The sequence below is a fragment of the Mya arenaria genome, chromosome 11 (genome assembly GCF_026914265.1).
Source record: "Mya arenaria isolate MELC-2E11 chromosome 11, ASM2691426v1".
Taxonomy (NCBI): domain Eukaryota; kingdom Metazoa; phylum Mollusca; class Bivalvia; order Myida; family Myidae; genus Mya; species Mya arenaria.
The window spans coordinates 15,946,595-15,969,267 of NC_069132.1; the positions used below are offsets into that span (position 1 = coordinate 15,946,595).

Here is a 22,673-nt window from a genome sequence, read left to right on the forward strand (position 1 = left end):
CATCCATAGACACACACACAGAAGCTGGCCAACCTTTACCACTGTACACACCCATCCATAGACACACACACAGGAGCTGGCCAACCTTTACCACTGTACTCACCCATCCCCAGACACACACACAGAAGCTGGCCAACCTTTACCATTGTACACACCCATCCATAGACACACACACAGAAGCTGGCCAACCTTTACCACTGTACTCACCCATCCCCTGACACACACACACACAGGAGCTGGCCAACCTTTACCATTGTACACACCCATCCATAGACACACACACAGAAGCTGGCCAACCTTTACCATTGTACACACCCATCCATAGACACACACACAGAAGCTGGCCAACCTTTACCATTGTACACACCCATCCATAGACACACACACACACACACAGGAGCTGGCCAACCTTTACCATTGTACACACCCATCCATAGACACACACACAGAAGCTGGCCAACCTTTACCATTGTACACACCCATCCATAGACACACACACAGAAGCTGGCCAACCTTAACCATTGTACACACACATCCCCACGCACACACACAGAAGCTGGCCAACCTTTACCACTGTACACACCCATCCCCTGACACACACACAGGAGCTGGCCAACCTTTACCATTGTACACACCCATCCATAGAAACACACACAGAAGCTGGCCAACCTTTACCACTGTACTCACCCATCCCCAGACACACACATTGAAGCAGGCCAACCTTTACCATTGTACTCACCCATCCCCAGACACACACACAGAAGCTGGCCAACCTTTACATTGTACTCACCCATCCCCAGACACACACACAGAAGCTGGCTAACCTTTACCACTGTACTCACCCATCCCCAGACACACACACAGAAGCTGGCCAACCTTTACCATTGTACACACATATCCATAGACACACACATTGAAGCTGGCCAACCTTTACCATTGTACTCACCCATCCCCAGACACACACACAGAAGCTGGCCAACCTTTACCATTGTACACACCCATCCCTAGACACACACATTGAAGCTGGCCAACCTTTACCACTGTTTACACATATCCCTAGACACACACAATTAATAAAGCAACATTTCAAAGTCATACAAGTTAATATCTCATTAAGTCATTTTGTTTAACTTATCGTTCTGAGATTACTAAACAAAAATATAACAAGAGTGACATTACTGGAATGCTTGTCTGTGCCCAACCATGACATTATTCATCTGAATATACGACAGAAGTTAAACATCAGCAGCCAATTGATTAATACAAAATGTTTATTGATTGGCCAATATTCCAATCAATGTATACATGTATTAACCAATGAAATCATTTAAATGAACAAAGTAGCCTAAAGATAACCAGTGGACAACTTATCCAAGTTTTATAAAACTGTCGTATATTCAGCTGGTTTGAAATTTTCTGACCGGGTACAGAAGGGAACCACAGAAGAAATTATTTAAACATGTGAAAAGTATATAAAGCATGTAAATACAAAATAAACAAGAAAATGGCAAATATCGTCAGAAAGATTAGCAATGATAACGGTAAAACCCATTTATTAAAGCTGCACTCTCACAGATTTACCATTTTTACAACTTTTTCATTTTTTTGTCTTGGGAAGAGCAAATTTTTGCGTAAATATCTGCAACCCAATGATGTAAGATTGTTGACGAAAAATCAGATCGTAGATTTTCATATTTCCATTCGAAAATTAATGTTTAATAGCTTAAACCGTTACTTAAGGTTTAAGAAAAATGCATAAAACATCAAGTTTTGAACTTAAATATAAAAATCTGCGATCTAATTTTTTGTCAGCAGTCTTATATAACTGGTTTCCATGGATTGTCGCAAAAATTGGCTCGTTCCAAGACAAAAAATAAAAAAGTTGTCAAAATGTTTAATCTGTGAGAGTGCAGCTTTAAATGATTTTTCTCATGCTGTGACTGAATGTATCAACCTTGAAAAGGGTCAACTAAAATATAATTGGGTAGAAACAATTTACAATATGGTTAATACTAGACCAAATGTGTGAGTATACTGTCCTGTTTTTGGTTTCTATAGGTTTCAGTAAATTCAGTAAAATGTGTGATTTCTTATGGAAACTATTTCACTTTCTTTGGGAAAGACAGGTGTTGATCAAGTAAAATAACTTACAAAACAATCCAAGCACTATTATAATAAACAACCATGTATATATAAGACCAACACAATTCAAAGAAAAACAAAAACAATAAAACAAAATTTCAAAAGAAAAACATTGCACAAAATGAACAGTTTGGCACTTCATTTGTAAATAAACATTTTTAAACAAAAACAAATTAAAATAAACACAGATTAGACAAAATGAATTTAAAAGAAATCAGAACATACCATAAATGGTGACTGCTTTCATAAATTATTCTTATAATATAAATTCCACATATATATTGCAATCAATTTCTAAAATAATTGGATGATAATTAAAGTTAAACTTGTTCAAAATATATGATCCATAAATACGGATAAAAAATAAATAATTGTGTTTTACATGTACGAGATATTTAACAGAAATCGAGATTCATAAGAAATGGTCAAGTAAGAGAGAAGACACACTTAACATAGTCCACTTGTTACCGCATAGGGACCATATTTCTGGTGTTACTAAAGTGACTAAGCCCGGTTATAAAACACCTCTGAGGAATGTATGCTCTCATAGAGCAGGCAGGGTAAGTTTCTTAAAAATGTTGACAACTGCAGGGCCATAACTGGTTTAAATGTTCAATCTGGTAATCACATTCTACTGTACATTTCGAACATTACAGAATTTGGCAACATGGCTATCATTGTTTCTGAAATTATGGAATCAAATATTGGCAACATGGCTATCATTGTTTCCCAAATAATGGAATCAAATATTGGCAACCTTGTTGAAACAGATCTATTTTTGACAGTACTCTATAATCCTTTTGTCCATACTCATCTCATAGATATTTCCCCTATAGACCTTATTGAAATTACATCTATTATATCATACCATCATACACTACCACAAGCAGCAAATAAATACAAAATTGTTCGTCTCATATTTAAAGAATATTGTTTTACTTATTCCAGCCAAACAACGGCTTAAAATTTTTGTTAACATCAAGAAACTACTTTGTGTCCAAACATCATACATGAACAATACATATGTAACAACAATATCATGATACAAGTCTTTCAGTCTGGTGTCAAGTTAAAAGACTAATTACCTGCTATGGAATAAACATATCAAATAAATCAAATCATACATCCTGATTTAGGCCAAGTTGATGACCTTCACATTCATACCTCATCCCTGGATCTGGACTTGGCTTGTTTGGAGCTGACTGACCACTTTTGGCTGGGCAGGTCACCATCACACTCAGAGATGACCAGTCCAACCTCTGCTTTGTGACTGTCCAGACACAGACCACTGTCTTGTCTTGCCAGCTGACCTTCTACTAACTCCCACTTCTGAAAGAAGAGAATTATTAATTTTAATATATTATAAAATCCTATTTCCAGAGAAAGTTTAAGATTTGTAAAAAAGTTGGGAGGATGTGTGCATCTCCATACTGAGAAGAAGTATATCTGTTTTATCTCTTTGTTATGAGTTTGTGCACACAGGGCCGTTACAAAATGAGGAGATATTCAGTTTTTGCTATGCTGCAGCATGTAATAGATAGATTTATTCGTGCATATATGTAAGTCATAGTAACAAACCATAAAGTTATAACACAGACAGATTAACAGGATAACCCATTAAAGTTATTCAACTTATTTCCAATGGGGTCCTTATGACAAATATAATTATTTCAAGATCTCAGTTGTAAGCTGTTTAAAATTAGGTTTTCTTATACAAAAATAACATGCATGTACTCTTGACCAGTTAAAGAATGATTAAATGTCGAACTTTTACAGTTATAATGCAACTGACTGTTAAAACCATATGACACTTTAGCATAATATGACAAAAATCTTCGAACTGATATGCAAGATTAAATGAATAACAATTAATAAAATAGGAAATCTTCCATTTCTGCACATTTCATTCCAACAATGAGATGTGATTTCACTTCTTTTTTAAAAGTATTCTTATTTTTCAATTCTTTTAACTTTATTGGAAGACTGTTCCAGTCCTGGATTGCTTGATAAAAGAAAGTATTTGATATAAAACTGTCAGCCTGTGACACTTTAAAATTTCCAGCACTATGTCTACTGTTGTAAGAATGTGTGGATGAGACTAAAGTAAAATGTTCATGTAAGTATGATGGGCATTTGCTTTTAAAGATTTTATGTACATGGTTTAGTCTTAGTTGCTTTATCCTATTTTCTATATAAGCCATCCAATATCACTGAAAGCCGAGACTTTCAGGGAAGTTTTACAATCATAGCCATAAATAAATCTGACAACTTTGTTCTGAGTGACCTGTAATCTGTTCTTGAATTGTTTAGATATACCACTGTACCAAGATGTCGATGCATAGTCAAAATGACATTGTATTAAGGAGTTACTTAACAATCTTCTTAGATTCATATCTAAAAAACGATTTTGTCTATATAAAAAATTTAGCTTAGAATTAACTTTACTGACAATATTGTTAACAATAGATGCAGCACTGAGATCATTGTCCTGGAGTATACTTCCAAGATATTTAACAGATTGTTTAGTTTTTTTGATATGGCCATTGCAGTTTACATTAAAGCTATCAACTTTTGTTATTTTTCTTTTAGACCCAAATAAAATACATTCTGTTTTTCCAAGATGCAAAGACAGTTTGTTGTCAACTAACCACTTACTACAGTTTTCAAGTTCCTTGCTGAGTACATTACTAATAACAGACGGATCATTGTGTGAGAAAAGGATAGCACTATCATCTGCATATAATATTAATTTACATTTTTCACTTATGCTTATACTCATATCATTGACATAGCATAAAAACAGCAACGGTCCAAGTATGCTTCCTTGAGGAACGCCACAAGAGATGTTCATGAATTCAGACATTGTATTATTTACATTGACAACTAGTTTACGTCCAGATAAATATGATTGAAACCACTCAATTGAATCCACACCAATTTCTTTTAACTTCTGTAAGACTTAAAACTATTATTGAACATGTTCACCTATTAGAAGCTAACCTGAGATTTGAGCCCTGTGCAGAAGTGGACCATCACATAGCCATGAGTCTCTACAGGATCAGCTGTAAGGCACATCCCTCCACTAATAACCTCCCCAGACTGCTTTAATGACCAGTCCTGTTAGGAAATATACAGTCATTCACATTTACAAATGAAGATCATCCTTAAAACATGGTTAATTTTGCAATGGGCTAACTGACTTCACCAAAATATCCCTTATGGCTCACCAGTGAGTATTGCCAACAAAGGCCTTATCTCAAAGGTTTCAATCAGCAAATACCACTAAACCATTTTGTGCTTGTACAAAAGTTTAACAACTTCTTCCGAAACAGTTAACTTTAATTTTTCCAAAATATTCCAATGATCAATGAACCTACACGGCCGATCTCTAGTCACATAAATAGACGAGTATACAATTAGGTTTCAATTTTATATGATTTCTTGCATTTGCAGATCGTGCCGTCCAGTTGTTAACTCCAGCCAGTGCCACATGGACTTTATGGTTATAACGTTTACCTACACGGTGTCAACAATGAAGACATATTTATAAAAAGATCAATCTTTTATAATAAACTGTATTATCAGCAGGTTTAATGTATTGAATATGTTTATGTGTATTTAAAAATAATGTTTTACTGTTGAAATTTAGGCTTAAATAATACCTGTGGGATCACGGAAAACGTGCTTACAGACTTCCAAAGTACTGTACATACCTGGCTGCCAGTATGGGGATCACATGGGGCCAGCTTAGAGATAGTGGGTACATGGCCGACCTCAATGTCCACACACTGGTTGCCCTGGCGAAGGTTACCATACATAACCTCATCTGTAACAGGAGGCCTGTACACCGGAAGAAAACAAAGACAGTCTAAAGAAGCAAGATCAACTCATACCTATGTCTTGAAAAAAAAGCTTCATGAACATTAAACTTGTGCATTAATTCCAAACGCTATCTTTTATTGTGCTACCAATATTGAAACAATATTAAGTTTAGATAAATGCAATTGCAACTTGATCAGACATGACTGTGAAAGCTTTCTTTGTATAATAATCGTGCTAATGAGGTCCAACTACAGCATACATTCATATGGAAAAAAATAATCTGATATTTTCCAAGGTTCTTACAAGAGTTCTGGGTAGACATTCTCCAGGAACCATTTGAACGTCTTACATCGCAACTGTTTCCGTAGACTTCTCCTCTCTGCCACACTGGACACACAGTTATAATTACAACCATACTTTCATTGGTAACACACAACTTTATAAACAATAGGTACAGTCACACTGAATCTTATCATTAGTGTATACTAATTTATTTGTATTGGATATGGAAGGATACTACATGCATGGGTTGATATGGATAGTGTCTGTTTCAGGGATAAAATCAGTACTGGTATCGCTTTTGAGAGCATGGGAGAATGTCCATATATGTGCTACTGGTTGAGCTTTAACCAACAGTTAGTAGTAAAAGGGGGTCGCCTTAGCCACTAGACAACTGTCACTCTCATTCAACAGGCCCGTACAAGCTGGCCTGAACTCACTGGAAATAGTCTTTAAATGCTTAAAATGGAAAAAATCTGAGCCCACCCCTTCCGCAGCCTCAATGTCAATTTCCTTCCTTGGCGCCTGTTCAAAGGGACCCATAGATTGCATAACATCTACAACTTAATTTCTGACTTTCTTTACAATATTTTTTGAAATTCTTTTCAAATATTTGACATCATATTCTAACCAATAAAAAGAAACAAGTAACATTGTTACAAACTGCCTCTGCAGGCAAACCTGGGTTATTTCGTACACAACACACAAATTCATAACTTCATTGTCTTATTAGGGCTCATCTAGATAGATGATTTGTGCAAAATTGTAGACTTTTCTTCTATAAATTCATGTTCAACAAAAATCTTAAAGCCTTTGAAAGATGAAAACCAATAAGAATGTTTCTCTTAAATAACAGGGGCCTTATTCATAAAGCTTCTTAAAAGTCATTTCTTAACTTAAGATGATTTCTTAAAAATTTCAAAGTGACATTAAAAGAAATATATCTGTGTTTTAACAGTTAAGTATGTTTTTTAAAAATTAATAAGTTTTTATATCATATAACCAATGAGATACTTAAATTAGGAAAGTGACTTAAATTAGGAAAGTGACTTAAGTTAGGAAAGTGACTTAAGTTAGGAAAGTGACTTAAGTTAGGAAAGTGACTTAAGTTAGGAAAGTGACTTAAGTTAGGAAAGTGACTTAAGTTAGGAAAGTGACTTAAGTTAGGAAGTGACTTCGGATGCTTTATGAATATCAGACTTCAGATGTCTCCCTGAAATTTTTGTCTATGATGAACCCTGTTTAAATATATAAGGACAGTCAATTGTACCTGTCAACTGAGACCATGCGGGCTGACGGTTTTATGTGATAGAAAAATCTCTTGTAGTCATCCAACCAAACCTCTGCCACCCGCTTTACGTTCCTGTATACACAAGTAAAATACTGAAAGTTTCTTTGTTACCATAACTTGACATTTTCTCTTAACAAAACAAGTTATTTAGTTTTGAACAAATGAGGAAATAAATTTGGGCAAAGAATAATTGATTCATCGCCAAAGACCTACAAGCATGTTTTAAAGTCAACTTTCAACTAAATGTTATTAATACTTGCAATAAACAATGTTAACTGGTAGTTGTTTAATGCAAGTGATTCAAACATTTAGGTAAAAGTAAATAAAATAAACACGTTCATGACAAATAAAACTTAAAGAAAAAAACTTTCTATCATTTAACAAAAATCTATTTCAAGATACACAATAAAAATATATTTTCTTCCAGATCGGCACTGAGTTGTGACAAATAAGTTACCTTGTGTAGATATTTTCTCTGCCTTTCTGGATGCCAGTTAGTTCTTTGTCCAAATGCACCTGACCAACACGGCTGCACAGTACCCTCTCAACCGAACCGCCACACAACCACGCCTTCAACGACAACTCTGAAATACACATACAAGCTCTATGACACAAAACCATCTCTACAGAGATCTACAGATATACCACACAAGCTCTATAAATATCTCATAGATGTTGCAACAATTCAGAAAGGGTATTCCAGTCATATACATATATTGATTGGTGATGAATGATATACGCAGGAAAACAAAAAATAATAGTGGCATCTACATAAAAAGGAGTGAGTTACCTCCCAATCTCCAATCACACCTGCCTAGCTGTCTAAACCTTTCAAGTAAATCAATTGAATAGTCTTTGAGGTATTTACTTCATACTTCATATACAGAGGTATCTCATTGAGGACAAGTTCACTGTTCAAGAACCATAACTATGACCAATCCTGCCCAGCAGGTGTAGTATCAGTTATTGCCCTTTGTTAATTTTCATACTTATTTTTTGTCCAGAGCATAAATTGAAAAATCTTTGAGGTTTAGACGTCAAACATTATATACAGATATTTATTATTAAGGAAAAGTTAGTTGTTGCCCTTTGCTAATTTTCATACTATTTTGTCTGGAGCATAACTCAAAAAGCCTTTGAGGTATTGACTTCCAAGTACTTTAAGTAAGGTACCTGACTGCCTGTGTGGAGATCACAGGGGTCCAGCTTGGAGATGGTGAGTATGTGGCTGATCTCCCAAGTACTTTACATACCTTGCTGCCTGTGTGGAGATCACAGGGGTCCAGCTTGGAGATGGTGAGTACGTGGCTGACCTCCCAAAGTACTTTACATACCTTGCTTCCTGAATGGGAATCACAGGGGTCCAGCTTGGAGATGGTGAGTACGTGGCTGACCTCCAAAGTACTTTACATACCTTGCTGCCTGAATGGGGATCACAGGGGTCCAGCTTGGAGATGGTGAGTATGCGGCTGACCTACCAAGTACTTTAAATACCTTGCTGCCTGAATGGGGATCACAGGGGTCCAGCTTGGAGATGGTGAGTATGTGGCTGACCTCCCAAGTACTTAACATACATTGCTGCCTAAATGGGGATCACAGGGGTCCAGCTTGGAGATGGTGAGTATGTGGCTGATCTCCCAAGTACTTTACATACCTTGCTGCCTGTGTGGAGATCACAGGGGTCCAGCTTGGAGATGGTGAGTACGTGGCTGACCTCCCAAAGTACTTTACATACCTTGCTTCCTGAATGGGAATCACAGGGGTCCAGCTTGGAGATGGTGAGTACGTGGCTGACCTCCAAAGTACTTTACATACCTTGCTGCCTGAATGGGGATCACAGGGGTCCAGCTTGGAGATGGTGAGTATGTGGCTGATCTCCCAAGTACTTTACATACCTTGCTACCTGAATGAGGATCACAGGGACCAGCTTGGAGATGGTGAGTATGTGGCTGACCTCCCAAGTACTTTACATACCTGGCTGCCTGTGTGGGGATCACAGGGGTCCAGCTTGGAGATGGTGGATACGTGGCTGACCTCTCGTGTACTTTACATACCTTGCTGTCTGTGTGTGGATAACATGGGTTCAGCTTGGAGATGGTCGGTGCTTGGCTGACTTTCCAAGTAATTTACACATATTGCTGCCTATGTTGGGATCACAGGGGTCGAGCTAGGAGATGGTGGGTAGGTTGCTTCATGGCTGACTTTCCAAGTAATTTACATATATTGCTGCCTGTGTTTGGATCACATGTATGCAGCGTGGAGGTGGTGGGTAGGTTGCTGACCTCCCAAGCACTTTTCATACCTTGCTGCCTTTGTGGAGATCACAAGGGTCCAGCTTGGCATTGATGATAATGCGGATTACCTCCCAAGTCCAGAGAAGTGCAATGCACCAGAACCATAACTCTTGGTGCAGTATGTTTTTAGTTATTGCCCTTTGGTAATGTTAATACTTATTTCTGCAGAGATCTTAACTTAGAAAGTCTGTATGGTATTGACTACAAACTTTAAATTTATATACAGATAAATCTCATTAGGAGAAGTGCAGTGAGCAAGACCCATTACTCTGGGTGCAGCATTTTTTTAGTTATTGCCCTTTGTTTATTTTTTACACTTCAAAGTGTATATACAGATAGATCTCATTTAGCAAAAGTGCTATGCGAAGGAACCATAACTACAGGCACTCTATTTTTTTAAGTTATTGGCATGTTTTGTGGTAAGGCGAAATTGATACTGTTCTAAATCAGCAGGTGATATGACAGTCTGTGATTGCTCTTGTTTTACTGCCTTTTTATTCTTAATAATTTTTTCATTTTGAAAATAAATTAGAAATAAATTGATGATTGTTTTATTTATTATCTTTCCAAAGGTGAGAAATTCAGGCATTTATTATGGGTTAAAATGTCTTCATTTTAGGAGGCTTTTTAGGTGTTAAAATTACAAACCAATCCTGCCCAGCAGTTGGAACCTTCACACAGATCAGTCCTACCCAGCAGATGGACCCTCACACATATCAATCCTGCCAAGCAGTTGGAACCCTCACACATATCAAACCTGCCCAGTAGTTGGAACCCTCACACAGATCAATTCTTCCCAGCGGTTGGAACCCTCACACAGATCAATCCTGCCCAACTGTTGGAACCCCTAACACATATCAAACCTGCCCAGCCGTTGGAACCCTCACACATATCAATCCTGCCCAGCAGTTGGAACCCTCACACATATCAATCCTGCCCAGCAGTTGGACCCTCTCACACAGGTCAATCCTGCCCAGCAGTTGGAACCCTCACACATAACAATCCTGCCCAGCAGTTGGAACCCTCACACATATCAATCCTGCCCAGCAGTTGGAACCGTCACACATATCAAACCTTCCCAGCAGTTGGAACCCTCACACATAACAATCCTGCACAGCAGTTGGAACCCTCACACAGATCAATCCTGCCCAGCAGTTTGAACCCTTACACATATCAATCCTGCCCAGCAGTTGGAACCCTCACACATATTAATCCTGCCCAGCCATTGGACCCTCTCACACATATCAATCCTGCCCAGCAGTTGGACCCTCTCACACAGATCAATCCTGCCCAGCAGTTGGACCCCTCACACATATCAATCCTGCCCAGCAGTTGGACCCTCTCACACATATCAATCCTTCCCAGCAGTTGGTACCCTCACACAGATCAATCCTGCCCAGCAGTTGGACCCTCTCACACATATCAATCCTTCCCAGCAGTTGAAACCCTCACACATATCAATCCTTCCCAGCAGTTTGACCCTCTCACACATATCAATCCTTCCCAGCAGTTGGAACCCTCACACATATCAATCCTTTCCAGTAGTTGGACCCTCTCACACATATCAATCCTGTCCAGCAGTTGGAACCCCTAACACATATCAATCCTTTCCAGCAGTTAGACCCTCTCACACAGATCAATCCTGCCCAGAGCTGGAACCCTCATATAGATCAATCCTGCCCTGCAGTTGGAACCCTCACACAGATCAATCCTTCCCAGCAGTTGGAACCCCTAACACATATCAATCCTTCCCAGAAGTTGGACCCTCTCACACATATCAATCCTGCCCAGCAGTTGGAACCCTCACACATATCAATCCTTTCCAGCAGTTGGAACCCTCACACATATCAATCCTGCCGAGCAGTTGGACCCTTTCACACATATCAATCCTGCCCAACCGTTGGACCCTCTCACACATATCAATCCTGCCCAACTGTTGGAACCCTCACACATATCAATCCTGCCCAGCAATTGGAACCCTCACACATATCAATCCTGCCCAGCCGTTGGACCCTCTCACACAGATCAATCCTGCCCAACTGTTAGACCCTCTCACACATATCAATCCTGCCCAACTGTTGGACCCTCTCACACATATCAATCCTGCCCAACTGTTGGAACCCTCAAGCATATCAATCCTGCCCAACTGTTGGACCCTCTAACTCATATCAATCCTGCCCAACTGTTGGACCCTCTCACACATATCAATCCTGCCGAACTGTTGGAACCCTCAAGCATATCAATCCTGCACAGCAGTTGGAACCCTCACACATATCAAGCCTGCCCAACTGTTGGACCCTCTCAAGCATATCAATCCTGCCCAACTGTTGGAACCCTCACACATATCAATCCTGCCCAGCAGCTGGAGCCCTCACACAGATCAATCCTTCCCAGCAGTTGGAACCCCTAACACATATCTATCCAGCCCAGCAGTTGGACCCTCTCACACATATCAATCCTGCCGAGCAATTGGTACCCTCACACATACCAATCCTTTCCAACAGTTGGAACCCTCACACATATCAATCCTGCCAAGCAGTTGGACCCTCTCACACATATCAATCCTGCCCAACCGTTGGACCCTCTCACACATATCAATCCTGCCCAACTGTTGGAACCCTCACACATATCAATCCTGCCCAGCAGCTGGAACCCTCACACATATCAATCCTGCCCAACCGTTGGACCCTCTCACACATATCAATCCTGCCCAGCAGTTGGAACCCTCACACATATCAAGCCTGCCCAACCGTTGGACCCTCTCACACATATCAATCCTGCCCAACTGTTGGAACCCTCACACATATCAATCCTGCCCAGCAGCTGGAGCGCTCACACATATCAATCCTGCCCAACCGTTGGACCCTCTCACACAGATCAATCCTGCCCAACTGTTGGACCCTCTCAAACATATCAATCCTGCCTAACTGTTGGACCCTCTCAAACATATCAATCCTGCCCAACTGTTGGAACACTCAAGCATATCAATCCTGCCCAACCATTGGACCCTCTCACACATATCAATCCTGCCTAACTGTTGGACCCTCTCATACATATCAATCCTGACCAACTGTTGGAACCCTCAAGCATATCAATCCTGCCCAACCGTTGGACCCTCTCACACAGATCAATCCTGTCCAGTGGTTGGAACCCCTAACACATATCAATCCTTCCCAGCAGTTGGACCCTCTCACACATATCAATCCTGCCAAGCAGTTGGACCCTCTTACACAGATCAATCCTTCCCAGCGGTTGGAACCCTCACACATATCAATCCTTCCCAGCAGTTGGACCCTCTCACACATATCAATCTTTTCCAGCAGTTGGAACCCTCACGCATTTCAATCCTACCCAACCGTTGGAACCTCTCACATATCAATCCTGCCCAACTGTTGGAACCCTCACGCATATCAATCCTGCCCAACTGTTTGAACCCTCACACATATCAATCCTGCCCAACTGTTGGAACCCTCTCACATATCAATCCTGCCCAACCGTTGGACTCTCTCACACATATCAATCCTGCCAAGCAGTTGGACCCTCTCACACAGATCAATCCTTCCCAGCAGTTGGAACCCCTAACACATATTAATCCTTCCCAGCAGTTGGACCCTCTCACACATATCAATCCTGCCCAGCAGCTAGAACCCTCACACATATCAATCCTGCCCAACCGTTGGACCCTCTGACACATATCAATCCTGCCCAGCAGTTGGACCCTCTCACACATATCAATCTTTTCCAACAGTTGGAACCCTCTCACATAACAATCCTGCCCAACTGTTGGAACCTCTCACATATCAAGCCTGCCCAACTGTTGGAACCCTCACACATATCAATCCTGCCCAACTGTTGGAACCCTCTCACACAGGTCAATCCTGCCCAACTGTTGGAACCCTCACACATATCAATCCTACCCAACCGTTGGAACCTCTCACATATCAATCCTGCCCAACTGTTGGAACCCTCACACATATCAATCCTGCCCAACTGTTGAAACCCTCACACATATCAATCCTGCCCAACCATTTGAACCCTCACATATCAATCCTGCCCAGCAATTGGAACTTTCACACATATCAATCCTGGCCAACTGTTGGAATCTCTCACACATATCAATCCTGCCCAACTGTTGGAATCTCTCACACATCAATTTTACCCAACTGTTGGAATCTCTAACACATATCAATCCTGCCCAGCAGTTGGAACCCTCACACAGATCAATCCTGTCCAGTGGTTGGAATCTCTCACACATATCAATCCTGCCCAGTGGTCGGAACACCTAACACAGATCAAACCTGCCTAGTGGTTGGACCCTCTCACATATATCAATCCTGTCCAGTGGTTGCAACCTCTTTCACTGCCATGACCCAGTACACTAGAGTCTTGAAAACAGAAAACTAACAAAGAATGTGTTCATACACCTTTTTTTTCTCCTTCCTGCACTTCCAGGATAGGGTAAAGCTGAACATTTCAGACATAAAGTCCAAGGTCATTGTTAAAAACACTCCTGAAAACATTAGTCTGCCAATCCAGAATGAATTGACCCACCTATGTTTTCACCTCCCTGCCCATCAAAGCCTGGGTCCAGTCTACCTAGCTGTCGGAATCTCTCCCGTCCAACACAGAACACCTGGCCCCGATACACAATGGTCCTGAAAACATTCCATACCACACTGCAGTATATATTTGTGCGGTATTTGAAGATTTGATAAATTACAATGCTTAGTGTTATAACACATTTGTTTAGAGCCAAATTCTTGTGTACATTAAGGTACAAATAAGCTGAAAAACAACACCTTCCTAACATTACACAGTGCAATAATGAAAAAGTAAAACACATTACAAGAGATTCCCATCGCAAAATGTTTTTGAATATTTGTTCTGAGAGGTCCTTTATTGTACAATGTACCTTACAACTGTATCTAACTCTGGCAATCTCTCCAACTTCTCCCAAGATGTCATCAGACCCCAGTCAAAGACTGAAATCGAAAGTTATAGTTTTATTTTTGTAACGGTAAAATATTGCATCTGATTAAATGTACAAGTCATGTAACCTTGGGCATCATACAAGATGGTAATGCAACTAAGATAAACAAGATGAAGGAGTCACGTACAGTACACACAGGACACAAATCTTTCCAACATGTGACATGTACAATGTAATTCTATTTCTATTTTTATATTTTAGCTTTGCGTTATAGTTTACCTCCCTTGAGAGCATCTGCAGTGGCTAAATACTCTCCAGTGTGGGAGATACTGTCCAAGACAGGGGAGACAACTGCTGCTGGCTTCTGTACCAGTCTTTGCAGCATGGGCTCAAGCCAGCCGACATTCACTTCACACTTGACACTGATAAATGTGAGCACCTTTCCTTCTGCAATACCAGCTGCTAGGTTGTAGGACTGTATCAAACCTGTTTAAGTTATCCAAGTTAACATATTTATAAATATTGCAACCACTTCCCCTGTTTATGAAGGTATTTGCAGCGAGCCCAAAGCATGAGTTATGTATCATTTCAATCAGAACGGTTGGGTGTAGTTACTGGTTATGTACCATATTCTCTAGGATACCATACAACAAGAAGTTGAACCATACAACAAGAAGTCTAACCATACAATAAGATGTAAGTGTGTATTGAAATATTGTTGTAACTTATCCACACGCTAACCTACATGCACAGTAACTTGCACCACAAACAGTTACAGTTCTGATATGACAATAAATGCATTAAAGAAAAAAGAAAAAAAAAGTTCTAGAAATGTGGTACAATAGCATAAGAATGAAAGATTTATGCAGAATTTTACTTTAAAAGTGCATTTATTTTGATCAAGAGTAAATGTCTCCTAGTTGCCATTAATATATTACATTGTTTATTCCATTGTGATAAAAAAACAATCATCACACTGACCTTGCTGTTTGTCAGTCCTGATGACCTTAACCTTTGGAATGTACATCAACTGCTGACCTGCACTTACTGCAACATAAATACACTATCCATGACAGCAAACTACAGGTCCTCAAATTACCTTAAAAAACAATCATTCTTTTTTTTACTTCTGAAAAAATGATACTGGTAGTTTTAGTAGTATAACAAGCATCATGAATAGTACTTACCATCTTCACTTCCATCATCTACAACAATGATCTCCTTCAGCAGATCTGGTGGTGTCCTCAGCAGCACACTGCAATACATGTACAAGAACTTTACTATTTTACCTGCAGATGAGTAAATTGAGTTAATACTGCTCATGACTAATGTGTACATAATTGTTAATGTGACTCTTAATGTGTCTGTCAATAAGTTGAAATAGATGCAGAGTTTTATATTGACTACCATTCTTGCTCCATAGGTGTACCCTTTTAATATGGCCCAAAAAATGTTAATTTAGAACCTGATGACTTTTAATCATGTTACTAAAACCCGTTTATGGAGATATATTGTAGGGAGAATGATGCTTAAATACATTTTGTTGTTGAAAGTAAGGTACACATGATAATATCAAAACATATACATTGTAGTATTATTTAACACTTGGATGAAAATTACTAATGTATCTTGGCAGTGAGGTGCAGAAGTTGTAGAGTATCTGAGTTATACAGGCCAGCTATAATGTAGTTTAGTTGGGAAAATGCCTGACTTGCAAGCAGGCAGTGTAGTGCCAGGCTCAATCTTCAGTCAAGCAGCATACACTTTTTCAAGCATGTGGCATAAATACATAAATAATGCAGATAGCCAAAAGTCTTAAAACTCACGTGTATATTGTCCTCAGAATGACATGCCTGGGCTCCCCTTGTACCACTGTGACCACACTTGTGTCTGGTAATCTGACCAGTTGGACTGGGTTTGGACTACATCTATGGTTTATACGCAAAATGATATGCATTTTTTGGGAAATTATAATTTCATGGCCCTTTAAACATTTATAACATTTAATATAACTGAGCAACAATTGCTAGAGCCATTATAGTCCTGGGCCTTTTTTTAATTTTGGTGTTTGAACTTATTTATGGGGAGACAACATTCAGGGCTTTGTCAAATTTTTCATAGCTCAATATCATGTAGACCTTTTCTGACAGTAGAGACAGCTATTAATTGTTGTAGACCAGATTTCTTTCGGTTTATGTGATGTAGTTATTGTTTATTTTTAATAAATCCTCTGCCCTCTGCCCATTTTCTAGTAACTTTAATTTACAGTTAAGATGTGGTTGTCTGATGCCATTTAGGGCTAACATCATGAACCTAACCTTAAAATAGATGTGTTAACAAGAAAGCTGTAAATCAAATCATATTGATAAAAATTCAGTATATATCAACATGATTCATGCGACAGTATTCAACATTTGAATGTTAAATTAAAATAAGCATCTGCTGTACTCTATCACATTTTTATCTGATGTTTCTTTTTCCAAAAATGTGTCCATTGTATTTGTCCACTGTACACGCAATCAAACAAAGTTCTGTGACAAGATATCCACCTATTTGTATATCTTTCATTCATAAGGGATAATAGATCTGAATAGCATAAGTAAAAAGAACAAAAACAATCGTGAAATTAATAATGCCATCACAGTAAATAAATAATTAATTCTTATGTTTCCATTTTTTATGCAAACATACCTCGATATTTTCAACAATCCAAACATTCACAATTTTACAATTTACAAAACACACCCAAACCATATTTTGTTTCAAGGTGCTTTCCCTCTTATTTGTAAAAAATAAATCCATTTCAATTGCAATTCACTATTCTGTGACTATTTATCATTGCCTAACACTGACCTAATGAAGCGAGATGCTGGGAGGTGCGCCAAAATACCATGTGAGAGTCAAGTATGACATCCTACAGAAAATTGAAACAGGTTTCTCAGCCTACTGCCTCGCAACACTTGTTCATTTTTGGTAGACAAATATTGTGAAAATCTTATGTACATCAGATGCACTCACCTTGCAGGCCTCGTATCAGGAAGCTGCCTTCCAAGAGGAATGCTGATGTTGGGAAAGGAGTCACTCGTCAAACTAGAAACATCAGGTTCCAACTTCATAAGAAAGTCATCCACACTGAACCTCCCCAGATCAGAAAGATACTCCTGAAATTAAATTAGTTTGTAATGTTTCTTTTATAAACTTATTATGTTATTTCAGAGTACAAGTAACATCAAGTTTTGCAAAGAAATAGAATATGAAGCGCACAAGAGCTAACCTTAACATTCTTAGGCACCTAGCCTAGATAATTTGACAGTTTTGGGGGGATTCTTAAAATGGCTGTATCTATGAAGTGTTTGCTAAAAACGGTAAATCACTTGACATACAATCATGACAACTATAAGGATGCTTGGATTAGGGTTTATAGGTCCGTCAATTATGTATGTCATATATGGACACTAAAATTCATGAAAAAGACTTCAAAGTAACGAATGAATAATGAATGTTTAAAATATTCCAACCAATACAAAAATTGCAATTCATTGTCCCTCATTTATGTGGACCCACTCAGCAAACACAGATGTCATTACAACGTTGCTCGACATAGGATTCTGATCATGACATGGCCAACCAAAATCGTCCATAATCACACAATGAGGCAACATGGAAACCCTGACATCGGCACCCATCTAAATGAATTTTCATTTGACATATATGGTTTCCATAAATTGAATCGCACTAACCATCTGTAATTTCTAGGTTAACAATGCAAAATAAGTTTGGTGTTCCATAACCTTTAGGAAACATTGTTAGTATCCTGTAACCTGCATTTTATTTTGGCGCATATTGAAACTTGGGGATTAAGACAATGCTGAATATTTTAACCGATTGGAAAATATAATGGTCCAATATCTGACCGATATATATGTATATATTATATAGATATCCAAAACGATATAGGACCATTACCCTTAAGGTTGGTGAAAATCTTACTTCTTGATTTTTTGTAACCTCCCTTGATTTTAATTAACTTGATTTTTCATACATATGTTTGAAACTTTCATTTTAGATATCTTAAAATCTTGAATTTGATCAAATAATGTAATTAATGAAAACAAATATTAAAACTGTATATAAGTTGCTTCTACAAATATTTTCACGTAACTTTTAATTATAATTAAGTTTCTTTAAGCTTGAGCTTCATGCCTGCTTCTAAGCGTTTGGCACAGCTCGTCAAGTCCACTGTGGTAAAAGTGTAGAGAAATGTGTTCATATATTTCTTAAATAATTTACATTCACTCTTGCGCACAGTTGTCCTAAATTTGATAAAGGAGAGCAATATTTGATAAGCACATGAAGAGCCGATTTTTACTACCTTCTGCACCTTGTGCTAACATGTAGGAGTGCATTGCTAAATGGAGAAAATGCTGATCTAAATTTAACATCAGTGGAAATTTTACACCACTTCGCAAAACTCACCAAAATCCCACGTCAAACCATTGTCAGGGTCTGACGTCGAGGTGCCATCATATGTTTGCTGGGCTAGGATCGACATTCACTACCTCATCGACATTGGGGTAGTGGAACTTTGTTGTAGTTTTTTTTAATAAAAATACATGCTAGGCAGTCAAATGCATCTCTTTTCATTTCCCATAAGAAAATAAATAATATGCATTAGTTACAATTTACATTTTTCAAGGCTGTGGTTAGACGGACCTTGTTTCGTTTTTGTTAACCCAATAAAAGCGGATATTTTCTCTTGTTTATGTTAAGGACGTTTTACAAGGTCACATACCCCTGTCTTTAAGTCCGCCACCAACTCTCTAACAGCAAGATAATTGCGAACGAAATTTACAGTCCATACTCCACAAACAGCAACCGTCAACAGAAAAATCCACAAAAACAATTTCCGCTTCTTTCTCCAGTGCATCTTTCAGTTTACTGTCATTCATTCAAACAATACTGGATTGAAAATTCATTATCAAGTGGTAACTTTTATTATCGTGAAAGGATAATTGTATCAATTATAGGAATGCAAATATCAATTAGTATCAAGTTACTATTCTTTTGTTTACATCGAAACGTGGACATGACATTTGGCGGGAGAAGGGAGGTAATTACGAAAAATTCTTATTAAACACACAACAGTTTTGAGGGCGATACTATTTCCCGGTCCCGGTCTTATCCATAAGATTACAGTTAAATATATATTTTTTTATCTTTACCTTAATTTATTATTTGTTTTATTGATATAAAATATGAAATAATTATCATCAAATATCTAATGTTTGTTTTCTTTTACAACGTTAATTAACTGTAATCTTTTGCAATCCTATTACCCCCCGCGTTCCGCCCGATACCTACTATAAAATTTTGAAAACAGAGACCGGATGAGACCGGGACCGGGAAATAGTATCGCCCCAGTTTTGAGCGAATGAGAGCTCTTTTTTGGAACCTAGTACAAACATTGATGCGCAATGGGTCTTGGTTAGGGCGTGTAATGAGGAGGGGAAAGCCGACGGGTAGCGTGACCTAGTCAGTTCTCCATTTTCAAATTATGTGCTATAGCTTATTTATCGTCGTTATATGTTTGGATAATTTAAGAAATAAAAGATAAGTGGAGCCGTAGTTCCAACGGCTTGCAAAAGATACTGGCTTACTCATGTCACTGCATCATACATGTATGTGGCGCAAGGATTTGGTGCTTTGGAAGGGAAGATGCAAATTTGAGAACAGAACAAAACAGAACAGAACAGAACAGAAGTTTATTTCGACTTATGCAACACAGCATCTCATCAAACAAATATATACAATTAAGCAAAATATTCATGCGTGTGATCATCGTTACAAGGTAGCCAATATCAATAACAATTCAAGATAGCTCAAGAAATATGGAGAATGTTCACGTATAACAATATTGATAATAAAAGATATAAGAAGCTGTTTATCTAGTTATTTAGATACATTATGGAAATGCAGATGATTAGTGGTCACGACAGTGATTGTACGGTTACGACTTAAACAATATCATTGATTAATAGGTTTCTTCTATTATTTGCCTGTACCAAAAATTTACATAAATTTACAATAGTTGTTTTGTTATTACTACCAACTAGTTGAGTAAATTTAAACATGCTGGGTTTTACATAAAAATACTTTTTAATAATTTTTTTACGTAGGTCATCGAAACAGTTACATTTTATAACAAAATGAAATTCTTCCTCAATTTCCTGTGTATGGCATAATAAACATAATCTTTCATTTCTTAGCAGTCTGTTTTGTCCGTACCTGCCAGTTTCAATACGTAACCAGTGAGCTGACGTTGTTTAAAGACTTGAGCAAAGAGTTTGACATTATAATTCCCCGGATTAACCCAGACATCTAAAAACCCATTCTCCTCAAGTAAACATTTAACGTTAGATGCCCAAGTTGTAAGGTCTTCCTCGCTTAAATCAACTGATTTACGGTATAACAAATTTAATAAAATATTATTGGACTGTTGTACTTTGAACCAATATTTAATAATTAGCACGTATCTGTTAATATATATTGGATAACGCCCTAATTCTCCGTAAACAGCCGCTGTACATGTACTTTGCTTAACTCCTAGAAGCGATTTGCAAACTTTTAGGTGGATCCTTTCAATATTTTTCGATTTTGAAAACCCCCAGACAGAACTCGCATAGTTAAGGATCGAACCTACAAATGAGTCAAACAATTGAAGTGCAATTTTCGGAGGTACGTCATATTTGTTAATATTTTTGTTTAATACGTTCATAGCCTTTAGAGCCTTACCGACTAAAAATTGATTATTTAAAACGAAAGTGCCCGTGTAGTTAAATACTGTGCCTAGATAGTTAAAGTTGTCAACTACTTCAAGTGGTACGCCACTATATACCCAAGTTTCATTAGCCCTAACCGGTCCTTTTTTACGGAATACAACAACCTTAGTTTTGGCTATATTAACTTCTAAGCCCCACGTTTGGCAATACTCGTAAAGATGATCTAAACTTCTTTGTAAGTCTTCTACTGAGTTTCCAATTATTACCATATCGTCTGCAAAAAGTAATATCATAATACATAAATCATATAGGTTAATACCACAGTCAACGTTCTGTTGTAGAAACAGTTCTAGATCTTCTAGGAATAATGCAAACAAAACCGGCGAATTATTTTGTCCTTGGCGTAAACCAATAGAAATATCAAAGAAATCGGAGACTGAATTGCAATGTTTGACACACGATTTTACCACAGAATACATTGCTCTAAATATATTAAGTAGTTTCCCATCCAACCCCATTTTAAAGAGTTTGTACCACAGAGCATTCCTATAAACAGAGTCAAATGCCTTTTTAGGTCAACAAATGCGCATGGTAATCGTAACTTATTAAAAATGGCATTTTCGATAACATTATGTAAAACAAATATTGCATCTTCTGTGCTAGATCCCTTTCGAAAACCAAACTGGGCATCCGACAGCAAGTTATTTTCATCGAACCAATTTTCGACTCTTTTAGTGATCACACGTGTAAATATTTTTCCTAGATTACTAACTAAGGTAATGCCTCTATAATTGTTTGGGTCATTAACGTCAACCTTCTTATGTATCGGTACGACGAAACCGTATGACCAAGACAAAGGGAAATAACCTCCGTCGAGAATGATGTTAAACAAGTCCGTTAAATGACCGACTAAAATATCTATAGTATCGATAAAAAACTCATTTAGTAAATTATCAATCGGACATGAGGATTTATTACGTTTAATACCTTTTACAGCAAGACGAATTTCCTCAGGAGTTATGGCAGCGTTAAGTGCCTCAAATGTGGGATCATCGATATTAAAATCAGTATCGTTGATAAAATTATCTATTTCGTCTATTTGTGTAGAGCGTATATCATTGAACAGACCGGCAAAG

At 38.1% G+C, this 22,673-nt stretch overlaps 1 protein-coding gene across 1 annotated transcript; it reads right to left on the minus strand.

Annotated features, from left to right (window-relative positions):
• Positions 1–1,839: 1,839 nt before the first annotated feature.
• LOC128207641 (polypeptide N-acetylgalactosaminyltransferase 2-like) lies at positions 1,840–19,835 on the minus strand. The gene is made up of 14 exons (XM_052910685.1): positions 19,551–19,835; positions 17,777–17,919; positions 16,585–16,686; positions 15,946–16,013; positions 15,740–15,805; positions 15,038–15,244; positions 14,741–14,810; positions 14,380–14,483; positions 7,992–8,118; positions 7,514–7,606; positions 6,268–6,351; positions 5,856–5,982; positions 5,143–5,259; positions 1,840–3,471 (listed from the first exon to the last, which is right to left on the minus strand). Exons 1-14 carry the CDS (start codon positions 19,683–19,685, stop codon positions 3,301–3,303), a joined length of 1,614 nt encoding a protein of 537 aa, XP_052766645.1. The 5' UTR covers positions 19,686–19,835; the 3' UTR covers positions 1,840–3,300.
• Positions 19,836–22,673: the final 2,838 nt, after the last annotated feature.